Source organism: Vespa velutina, chromosome 10, assembly GCF_912470025.1.
Source record: "Vespa velutina chromosome 10, iVesVel2.1, whole genome shotgun sequence".
Lineage (NCBI taxonomy): Eukaryota > Metazoa > Arthropoda > Insecta > Hymenoptera > Vespidae > Vespa > Vespa velutina.
Window position 1 is genome coordinate 7,853,895 of NC_062197.1, and position 12,423 is coordinate 7,866,317.

The window sequence follows — 12,423 nt, forward strand, 5'->3', positions numbered from 1 at the left end:
AATGCCTATGCAATTTCAAACTATTGAAGTCCGTTTAACGTTTGTATGAGCGACAGGACGACCGTCTATCCATCACCTACGCACATTCTCACGCATATTCAATCCCAAAAATTCGTTCTTAGTAAGTATGCACACGAATGTTACACAATACACACGGTCCGTTTTGTAGGAGGGCTCTGCAGCTGGGCGCATTCGATCGTTGCGCTATTTTTCCGCATTATTCGAAGCGAACGGTGTCTTTGACCTTAGCTTCTACTTTTTCTCCCTCTCTATATCTTTTCACGAGACTCAATGAAAAGCAGTCGACGATCTGACCTTTACACGAGAAACTCGTCATTCGAAAATGCACCCTGCTCGTATGTACGTCAGGTGATAAGATCGGACAATGCTGCACCTGAATCGTGCGTGTTACTTTTTCACGTCAAATATTATTTATTTCCTGTCTATTTCTTATTAATTTTCATGACTTATTGCATATTTTTAAAAACTTAAATAGCTCATCGTAGGTATCGGTAAATGAATAATAATTAAGAAATAAGCTGGAATATTAATTTCAAAAGGAAAAAAGTTTGATCTAATCTCGGCTCGTATAAACCAAGTAAAAAAAACATGTATATTTAATTCGTCAAAATTATCGTATGAATAGAGACGAAGAAAAATTTTAATTTTTTGAATGAATTCTGAGAGTACGAACATAAAAATTCATCAATAGCATGTTTCGTTTCTCTTGTATACTTTTTCTTCCTCTTTCACCATTTCCCCCCTCTCCAAAGAGTCATCACTGTTGTCGTTTTCTTCGTTCGTACCGAAACTCGTCTTCTCTCGCGTGGGATCCGAAGATGTTTTTGTTCGCCGAGGCGAGAATAGTGGTCGAGCGACGAGGGCGTGTTTCCCTTTTACGCGTGATCTACATAAAATATCGATTCCAGACGCGCAGCTCAGGAAAAATATCGACGAGTCACGGAGGACCTCACCTTCGGTAGTGAAACCGGCTTCTCTTCTTTTTCTTCTTCTTCTTCTTCTTCTTCTTTTCTCTCATCTCTTCCAGCTTGACGAACGCCGTCACAAAGGAGAAATCGTTATTTTCACGGCTTGGCTCGATTTCGCGGTTGCATCCCTCGTTCTTTCTAACATAGCCCGTTCTTCCTTCTTCCATTTCATTCCATTCCATTCCATTCGATTCCATTCCATTTCATTTCATTCTTATCTTCCTTCCTTCCTTCTTTCTTTCCTTCCTTCTTCCTTCCTTCCTTCCTTCCTTCCTTCCTTTCTTCCTTCCTTCTTTCCTTTCTTCCTTCTTTCCTTCCTTCCTTTCTTCCTTCCTTCCTTCCTTCTTTCTTTCCAATCTTTCTTACTTCTCTCTTAAGATATTTCACTTTTTGCGCGTTTTTCGTTCGCCATTCTTCTTTGCATTCCTCAAGTTCTTTCTTGGTGATTCTTCGTGTACCATAATTGGACTTAGCTTTGTAATTAGCGTAAGAGAAGATAGATAATTCATGGTTATCCTTGGTAAAATGAACTTCTTTCGTGTGAAATTAAGTCCTTTGTTTTATCCCGTGGGAGATACAACAGTGTTAATGTGTTAAATATATATTAGTTGAAAGAAAAAATCTTTTTCTTTTTTCATTTTCATTTGCAAAGGTTGAAACGAACTTCATAAAAAAGTTTGCTCAAACTCGAAATATCATAATTGAAGATTTTCAATTCTTTCGACCGTTTTATACATATCTGTCTAATCGGTTGATTCGATTTTTCGAGATTGTAAACTATTATCCTAGTAGTAGTGTGGAGTATTATTAAAAGCATTCACAATGTCATCAGGATTTTTCTTTCTTTCCTTTTCCTTTTTTTTGGTCGTTCTTTAACGTGGTGGAAAGTTTAAGCGGCATCTGCCTCCGTGTCGTCCTTCCTTCGGTATTCTTACGTAAAGGCGACAACAATACGAGCAACCCCGAACTGACGGGGGAGGAATTCACTCGTATTATTTCGTTCTGTACGCATCGCCTGTCAACCGACTTACGATTTTATTAAGGCCTAGCGTCATTCGATTGAGAGCTCTCTCTAGGATCGTTTCCATTCTCGCGAAGATCCTAATCGTGATGCAGACAAGCATCAAATTTCAAATTGAATTCACTTCTATTTTATTTTAGTTTCTTCGAATGCATCCAGACGATTACGACCCGCGTTGTTCACGTTCGTTTAATCGGAAGTAAAATGCTTCGATTTCGTTTATTAGAATTCTCATGATCGTAGAAAGATTATTTAACGATAAAAGAGATAGATGAAATTTTTTAATTTTCGATCAAATTAAATCTAATTTTGTTTTAATATTATTTCATAAAACTTGATAATCGATCAAACTTATTGTTTCAGTTTTAATACGAAGTGATGAATAAAAATTAAAATTTTCATAATTATCATCTAATATTAAATAATGATAAAAACACGTAACAATTTTCTTTTTTGTATTCCTTTCGCTTATTAATTTATTTGATGACTTTTGAGGATTAAACATGGCCGTGATAGAAAATAATACATGACTGGTAAGAAGAAGCTAAACGGGTAAACTATTGTCCGGATATATACCGGGTGTGTTTGTATCGTTTCTATCGAGTCGTCGAGGAGGAGGCTGCAGGCGAGGAAAGCGTGTTATCGAAAGGGGAACGAACGAAGGGGACGGATTCGAGCCAATAGAATAACAGTGTTTCCTCCAGCGTGTTTTGCAGTGGCGTTACTACCGTCGCTTCTACCGTCGCGGCCGCGGCGACGGCAAGGGTGACGAGAGAGGGAAAGAGAAGGGGTGGACTGGTTTTCGAGCGTGCCGTGGGGTGAGTCTAAAACCGTTAGGTTAGTCGCGTGCTACCAAAGGCACGTGTCCCACCTCTTCTTTTCTCTTTCATTCTTGCTTACGCACACGAATACGTTCTGCTTATGTTGTATAACCGGCCGTGGTTTACGCGTTTAACCGTATCTTTGATGTTTCTATGTGCAAACTCATGCAAACTAGCGCCATTTTAAAGATTACTCCTAATAAGATATATCAGATTTTCAATCAGATATATCAATAAAATTTCTTGAAATTTACAAAGATTAATGAATTTCATTTACAAATGATATAGTATTTGTATAAAATAATATTTATAAGACATACTTATATATTATAATTATAAAAAATATGGATGTTTCGTATGTAGATATATTGGATTATATGGACGTCAGGCACGTGTCCGTCTCCGCCTCTTTGTGATTCTCTTCGGATTTTTAAGCCTGTCTTCTATTTGCTACACCCCTTTTTGAATATCCTTGATGGCATTGGAGCAATCCCTTAGCAGATGTATTCTAAAAAAAAATGGCGGGCGAATAAGGATGCCCAAAGAAACATGTTTTTTGTTTTCTTTTTTTGCTTTTTTTTTGACTTAAAGCAATATCTCATATTGAAATAAGAAAGAAAAATGTCCAGATTTGATTCTCGATGAAATGGAAAGGATCGTGGAGCTGTTGAGGCAGATGTAGACATAACTAGTTCAAAGATAGATAGCAGTTAAATCATCGTAGTCATCATTATCGATAGCTACCGTTATAATGAAACATAGACACAACCCACGTGTACGAACGTGAGGCCCCTCATGCTTTGGCACGTGTCTATAGGGTAAACGCGCGAGTCGGCACCGCAATATATCCACCTACGTGCCGCATAACGGTCCAACGCAGTTTCGAAAGGAAAGATGATCGTACAGATGCCTGGAACCTTTCGATGAAGAATTTAGTCTCCTGTATAAAGAAGTTATATTTCATATTTTTTTTTCATTTTTCTTCTTTTTTCTTTTTTTGTAATAGAAAGAAAAGTTTTACAGAGTATAGTTGTATGACATCGAACACAGCACCACGGGAAATTGCAAAGTTGAATCATCGCGTACGCCGTAAATTTCCGATAAGGAAATGAGGCTATGCATATAAAAGAGAAGGTTTTCTCGTACAACTTCCATAGTCACACGCGAACTATATTTGGTATTGGAAGCCCTCTTCTTGGTTGGCAGTGATGTATGGTATAATAGAACTGCATGCTCTTCACTATTAACACTTCTTTGTTTTTTTAAACGTATTTGTTGAAATTCTCGTTCGGTTCACACAAACTTTATAGTAATGTTTTTAATTAATTATGTTTTTATATTAAAAAGTATAAAGAATATAATATTTCTTCTCCATATATATATATATATATATATATATATATATATATATATATATGTAAAGAAGATTAATCGATACTCGGAAAAAAGGGACTCTCCATGTTATTTTCGTCTCATGGCAGTCGATAGTCTTCATGCCTCGAAAAATCGACAAGACGAGAAATGAGGGAGAGAGGGTAACGTCGAGATTATTTGAATATCCCATATTTAAGATTCGTCCTGCGTAGTCCTGGGCAGTGATTGTCAGCTTGGTAAGCTGGTCACGTGGACGGCACGTCATACACGTCAAACCAACCCCCCAGTAGAAAGCACCCCTTATATATGCGCCGTAGACTAGCCCGGCGGTCAGTTCAGGACGGGAGAGTCCTTGCGAACACTTTACATTCTATTTTCACGCTGTAGTGACTTCGATGTATGCGACTTCCTTAACGCATTCGGCAGATATTGCTTTTTGGCACGTGTTACATACCAACCTTGATATTCATTTCTTTACAAATGAAACACTTTTCCAGATTATATTAAAGAGAAATCTTATGAGATTTTTTCGAAGTTGTATCTGTTTTGAATTTTTTATCTTAAAATTTTATGGACAAAAAGTATATATATATATATCTCATTTTCCAACAAGAATAATCGTTTAAATGTAAAAGTTGATTCGAATGAACGGATATATATTGACACTTCTGCGTATCAAACATCTTCAGCTCTTTTATTTCCACCTGACGACATAAACCGGAACTGGTTGCTACTTTATGCGTGTCACCGCCCTCGCGGTGTTTTCACGGGACGACGAGCACCCCCGGATTTTTCCTGGGGCTCTTGGAGAACGAGTCGGTCGTTCAGCACAAAAAAGGGGGAGGACATCTAACCGAGTTAAATAACGCTACATTAGCGCCCTTCGCGATACAAGGGTTGACCGAGTGTGAAATACCCTCAAGCTTATCGGACCTCCGCAGAGATTTTTTTCATTAGCTTTCTCACCTTCCTCCATGTTGTATAAACTTTTTTCTTTTTTTTATATTGTCTATTATTTCATAAAAGAAACGCTTAGCGACATTTCCTTCGTTCATAAATACAGGGTCATTGAATCTTTTCAACACTCGTGTAGGTTCCTTTCGAAGTTTAACGCTTTAGGGGTGGTCTTTGTAGAGTTTTGAGCGAGACGATCGATTAAACCAATTATCAATTTTATAGCTACCTTCAACGATCGAAAATCGGTCCACTTAATAACTTTAATTATTCCCGGTGCATCTTCGTTTCGCTAGAGTTTGATCGTTTGCCGCCGTAAAACCATCATTCGAGGTTCATTTCTTAAAGGATATAACGACGAGACGTTTGCCGCTCGAAACGTCGTCCTTTGTCCTTTCGTTACAATTATCGACGTCTAGACGACGATTCTGTTTCTCCGGAAAATAACAATTAGGTACGTAAGATTCGAGTCGGTTGTTTCTTGCCCGCCGTAAATTCTTTTCTCTTATTATTCTTTCTTTTTCTCGCTTGAAGAACCTTTGAATTTATTTGTTAACGTTAGGTATTCTTTCGTAACATCAATCTAATCAGTTAACGATAAGGAAGGATGCATATAACGACAATATCTTTTTCTTCGATCGTCTAATCCTGATCGTAAGTTACATTTCGGCACAGCGTCATAAAATACGGTAATTGCGATCGAAGGAGGTTTCTCGAGAAACGAGGAGGATGGCAATGAAGAAAGAGAGAGAGAGAGAGAGAGAGAGAGAGAGAGAGAGAGAGAGAGAAGGGTCGCGCTTAACCGTCGAGAAAATATCTTCACCTCGGCATCGACGCTTCTTGCATTCTGGTAAGATGACGATCATCCGACGAAGGTAACAGCCAAGTAGCGCCTTTTTCTCTCTTTCCCGAACATCGAGACATCACTCTCTCTCTTTCTCTCTCTCTCTCTCTCTCACCCTTCTTTTCTCTCTCTCTCTTTCTCTTGCTTTCTCTTATAGCAAACGCGTCCGGACCTTTACTTCCATTGTTACCAGCTCGCCCTTTACCCTTCCTCCCTTCCTTTTACGAAGCTGCACGGTTCTGGCTTAATAGCTGACGAGGTTATCGGGTTTCTGCAGAAGCGTAAAAGATCTTCGAGGAAAGACGCGGGAATAACGAGAGCCGCGTCTCTCCTTCCTTCTTTCTTTTCTTTCTTCTTTCCTTCTTCCCTTTCCTTCTTTCCTTATTTTTTTTCTCTCTTTACTTTTACTATAAAGAGGCAATGTTACGTTACGTATCGTGCGTACAATTTATTAGTGTATAGACTTGTCCTTTAAAAGCATATCAATAATTATATCTTTGATTTTATTAATAATTTCGTATTTCTTATGGCAAATAGCTATGATATACGTTTTATCGATTTTTTAGCGTAGCTTTTTAGTTTATTTTCTATGTATGTATTATTCTCTCGAATAACGATATCGTTTGATAAATAACTTTCCTTTCTGCGACAAAGTTGTTCTCCCTTCTTCAGAAATCTTCAATTCCCTTGGCTCGTGTGATCGGCAATTAAACGAATGAAAAGTCGCACGTAAGAAAGCGATGTTTCCTCACGATAGAGAAAATGAACGGATCATAAATTAACCATAGCTCAAGGTGGGCGTACCAATGAACTGCTGATAGTACGCATTGTACCCCACGCCAACGATTATACATTAATTAAACAATCAATATTTATTAAGCTTATTATCTAAGGTATCTTTGGATTAGATGTGCAAGAACGTGTTAGAGTACCAACACAATATTAATTCGATTTGACGCGAGGTTAAAGCTCGTATTTCGCTTAATAGGTGCCATATTGTTCGTAACGACGTAATAAATATGGACGCGGCCAAATGAAGACGATAAATTATCGAACGCCCCCGCTGTCGGCACTCCTGTTCGTCTCTTTCTCCAACCTCCTTTCGCCTTTCTCTACCGGTCTTTGTTATTAACTTTTCTTCAAAAAAAAAAGTTTTTATAATTGTTCTTTCTTATTTTAAACATAATGTTACGCAAAAGATACGTGGTTTTAATTTTATTTTCTTCGTGTATAAAAAAAGAAAATATATTCAATATACGATAAATTTGTTAACTTGTGAGAAATTTGATTTTAAAGGTAAAAAAGAAAAAAAGAAAGATTTATTAATTAAATAGACATTTAAGTGCTATTTAGTATCCTCCGATAAGATCGACTAGTTCACCCTCCTTCATTTCCTTTTTTCCTTTCATTCTTTTTTACTCGTCGCTTATTATAATCAATTATCGTCGTGTTCTTCGACAGCACGCGATTGTACCGAGTATCCTTGTACATATATATATATATATATGTACATATATATGCTATCTCTCAAGGGGTGCAACCCTCTGGCTTTTTTTATACGGCCACCAAGTCCGGTTCTAAGGGTGTAACGTTGCAACAGGCTGATGAGTGGCAAGATTCGAGATGGTATTTTTTTTCCTCTTTCCTGAGCTTTCGTGATTCTAAGAAAGGGTCAATTAATTATTTTGCTGATTAAGTTTTAATTTTTATTTTGATTTTTGACTTAGATATAGATTTTTGACAGATATGAATTTTATGGATGAACTTTATCGTTTTCACGATCTAATAGAATGGAGATTAAAAATTAGCTTAAAGAAATTGAATGATGAAGAAAGCGATCAATGAAAAAAAAAAAAGATCAGTTCTTATTATACACGTTTATCAAGCAATTGTACGGCTTGGCAGCAGGGGATCAGTAAGAAAAACAGTGAAAAACGTTTGTCCTCTGTGGGAACGTCGTGTCCATTAATGGAATCACCAATTGCAGAGTTATTGGTTTAATTGCTAATTGCTAGTCTTTTATGGAACAAGCAACAATGGCGTCGTCACCCACTCGTCGATCGCTGCCATTTTCATAAATATCTTCCCTCCCTTTCTTCCTTTTGCTTCTTAATCCCATTTGTCGTTCTTCTCACGAGTTTCTTTCATAATTCTTTTTTGTTTTTTAAATCGTTTTTATTTTTCGAGTGGGCGAGACGATTAATCTCTCTTAATCGAAGAGCCTAATGTATCTCTTTTTCTTTTCCTCTTCTTCTTCTTCTTTTACAGCTAGTTACGACTCGAAAAGATCGACGTATTCCGTTTACAAGATATTTCGCAGTGGATAACCACAGTAATGTATAAAAATCCCTGAGAAAGCCGTCCCACGAAATTTGAATTTGCTTTCGTCTCCCTTTAAACCTGAGGCATGAATCGAAAAGCGGATAAAAGGGTAGGTGGTAGAAGCATCCGGGTTGAGGGACGACTTTTTAGCATTCAGGAGAGAAGTTCACATCGTCACCCTCGATTCGAATAACAAAGTGACCACTTTACCGAAAATATTTGATAAAGCTCAGAAGAAGTTCCACTTTTTGGTGAGCAGAGAGAATATAGATCGCTATCGTGATTTTAATATGATTTTATAAAATTCGTAAAAATTCAATGTCAACTATAGAATGAAGTTTTTACGCGTTTATCGTAAGTAGAAAACTGAACGTTGAAGCGTGAAGCTTAATTCTCGTATCGAGGGTTAGAGAACGCTTGGGTATTCAAAAGCGGTTTTCCACGTTTATCTCGTCCCCATTTCTTACTCTTTTTCCCCAAATTTAAATAACAAAGTCACCAAGAAGATGTATTATAGGCTCGTACCTTTGTGAGCAAACCGACTTCTTGCGACTTTATCATAAAGATCGTTTGCATTCCAAGTGAAACCGATCGCATCGATTCTTAGGATTTTTCTTTTTCAACTCTATCGTTTGGTTCGATTCAAAACTTTTTAAAGAAGTTCTTCCGAGGCGATTCTTCGAGAATCCGACGATTCTTTTCTTCTTCCGTTTTTGATTTCATCCGATTTTTTTTAATTTTCATTAAAACGAATTTCGAGCTCGATTCAAATTGATCGTTCCGTTTTAGTTTTATGAAATTTCAACTCGGACCACGATATACGAAAGGCTAATTTGCGATCAATAACTTTATCTACGATCTTATCGCTTCTCTCGACATTATAGTAACGTGTCTTGCCGGTGAAAGCAGTTTACGTATACTGGAAGGAATAGGAATTCGCGATATTAAATTACCGCCTCCGACGTGCTGAATAGTGATATCGATTTCAATGGATAACGATCGACAGGTGAACGGTAAAATGGTAAAGGTGAAGGAAAATTGTGGATTACTCGATAGTGTATGTGTGTGCTTCGCAATAAGTCGAAGATATTTAGTAAAATTTTACTTTCCGATTCTGATAAATTTTTAATTTAATTATTATACGACATCGATTATTGTTAGAAATGGGGATACGTCGTAAAGACATTATAAAGTATGATGAGAGACGTGCTCGTTTCGAACGGCACAACCTAAGATTTCCATGAAGTTCGCGTTAAAGGAATCTCTAGAGTGACCATATAGGTCGAACAGGTGTGCCGATACGATCGAGGAATAAACGATTAGCGATTCGATTAGCATCCGCAAATCATATTGATCTTGGCTCCATCCGTTGCGACGCTCCATCGTTGACTCACAGCGAGCGTGAGATTTTGCAACGAGTCAATCGATTCGACTTTGATCGATGAAGATCGAGCAGCTGGCACCCGTATGCGGTGGTATCATTTTGGTATCGTTTCTCGTTAATTATCGACATACTAGATGTTTCGTAGAATGTAAAAAACCAATGATAGATCCTTCGAAGGAAGAAATGATTGAGAATCACTGTCGGTCCATTTGGAATGACACGAATATCGCAGGCACAGCGTTCACGAGGAAGTTTCGTCGATGGTTTCAACGTTCCCGACGTGCTTATTCGCGAGAGAAAAGAGAGAGAGAGAGAGAGAGAGAGAGAGAGAGAGAGAGAGAGAGAGAGAGAGAGAGAGAGAGTAGGACGACGGCAAAGGGGGTCTAGTGAAGGAAAAAAAAATGGAGCGGGTGGCAGCGGTGGTGGCAGCAGTGGTGGCGCTAGGCTATCGGAAGTGTGTCAAATTACAGAGGTCCGTGATATTAATGACTCCTAATGACATGCCCCCTCCTTCCGAGCATCCTACGTATTGCGTACCCCCTACTCCGTTCTCCTAATCCCCCCTCTCTCTCTTTTTCTTTCTCTTTCTCTTTCTCTCTCTCTCTCTTTCTCTTTCTTCTCTCTTCTTCTGTGAACCTTCTCGCTTGGCCTCGCTTGCCCTCGCTTGCACTCTCTCTCTCGTATGCGCGTTCACAGTGGGCCCGATTCATGGAATCCACATTAAAAATAAAATTACTAATTGGCCGAGGCTAATAGCAATAAGACAAACAACGGGCTAAATGCTATAAAGTAAAACACAGGTTCAAGATGATCTGTTCTACCTACTCTTTTCTCTCTCTCTCTTTCTCTCTTTCTCTCTTTTCCCATCGTTCCTCAACGTTGCGCCGTTACCGTCATCATCACCCCACCGACGCGCCTTTTCGAACTCGCTGATTACTTTCTTGTTTCTCCATTTGTCTCGTTCGTTTCGTCGTAGGCAGATACCTACCAACGTCGAAGAGCTACGAACAGAAACGAGGAGTATCCTGCTTACGACCGGTTCTCAGACTTTCCCAGAGTGTTGCCCTGGTGGAAACTTTTTTGTCCGAAGCTCTTCCATGTTTCCGTACTCTCGTTTCTTCCCCGTCGATCGCTTCCTTCGAATCCATCGATTCGATCGATCGCCGATTCGAAGTATCGTTCTACGAATTTTTTGTTTTTTTCTTCTTTTTATTTCTCTTTTTCCTTTTTTTCTTTTCTTATTTTTCCTTTTTATTTATTTTTTTCTTTAATCAATGCTCATACTACGTCTCCCTTTCACAAAGGAAGATCAAATTATTTTCAAATTAAATAGATATCATTCAATCGAGAGTGAAACGGTGGATAAGATTTTACGCACGAGTTGAGCTATACTTTTACCGATAAAGATAATTTCTTATCGCATGTCCCATTAACGTCATCTTTCTTTAACGGTACAGCGTCACGCCTTTGTAACGCTTCGGCACGTGTTCAAGAAAGAAACTTTCAATGAAACAAGACGATCATATTCTTGGAATAAATGATTACAAATAATGCTGTAGCAACTAACGTGCGGATATAACGAGCGATTAATTCATATATAATAAAAGTCCGTGAGAATTTTTTACTTTGAATCGGTCGTTTTGCGACCGAAGTTTACAAGTTCCACGAATAGAAAATGTCTATCAATTACATCTCCGAAGAAACATACAATAAAAACGATGACAGACGAAAAGATGGGAATTTTCGCGAAATCCGTGAGCAGAGTTTTACGACACTGACAAAAATTCAAGCGATTTGACCGACCCTCCTCGGACTTTGCCTGCCGTGAGCAACCAGGATAATGCCCGATGTTAAAAGGTCGGTTATACGCCACGAAAGAATTCTTCGAGGCAAATGACAAAGCTCCGGGAAGCCGTAGGGCGGTGCTCAACGAATGTAATTGTCTTTATGACATACTTTACGTGGAAAAGAATTAGCCGAGTAATCGTGGACTTTGGGTGATCACGAAGAGATTGTTGTCTTTAAGAAACGAGAAAAAAAAATCAAAGTTATTTGGTCGATGAATATCACCGAGCGAATTTTCATTTTCTTTTTAATTTCAATTAGGTCTGTACAACCTTCGATCGAACCGATCGCAAACGCATAAATTAGGTAGTAGTTGGAGTGATCGTTTTTTCGTTCGTCTGTCGTTTCTCCTTTGCGTTTGTTCGCTTTTGAATTCCGATTGGAGACGCTCACGAGAAAGTTAATCGGAAATTGTTCTTGTCGTGGCACATCTGAAAATCAAAAGGAAAGGTAAGAAGGGAAGGGCGAGACTCGCGCATCGTTCGATTCGATGAGTCGTCCTTCGGCTCGAACTCGCCGTGGCGTGGAGAGGCGAGGCATTATTCGTTTGGAAAATTTATGTTCCGGCTATTCGAAGGTTAAACGCGTTTCGTACGTTAATCTTATCGAGAAGGAGCGGACACGACAGACGGACGATGAAACTCTCCGTGCAAACTCACCTTGTATGGATTCCGGCGAGGCTGGCTCCTTATCGATTCGGCCGAGCGCGTCGCTGGCTGCAACAAAAAGTGCAACGGGCTCTCGTTAGTGACGTTTCGTTAAAACTCGACGAAGAAACTTTTCCCTTTCGCTTCCCCTCCCCTCCGCCCCTTTCAAATTGACGGGACACCATTTCAAAAGGACTCGCGCGACAGTCACGCGCGCATCCG

General features: G+C 38.9%; 1 protein-coding gene across 4 annotated transcripts in view; it reads right to left on the bottom strand.

Moving 5' to 3' along the window:
* LOC124952651 (POU domain protein 2-like) overlaps positions 1-12,423 on the bottom strand; it is a 95,429-nt gene that overhangs the window by 10,511 nt on the left and 72,495 nt on the right. For 3 of the 4 annotated variants that reach the window (XM_047502826.1, XM_047502827.1, XM_047502828.1), the window contains one exon: positions 12,214-12,270. The exons of the other annotated variant lie outside the window; for it this stretch is intronic. In XM_047502826.1, the coding sequence (XP_047358782.1) occupies positions 12,214-12,270 (57 nt within the window). The remainder of the gene's footprint in view (positions 1-12,213; positions 12,271-12,423) is intronic. 4 annotated transcript variants of the gene reach the window in all.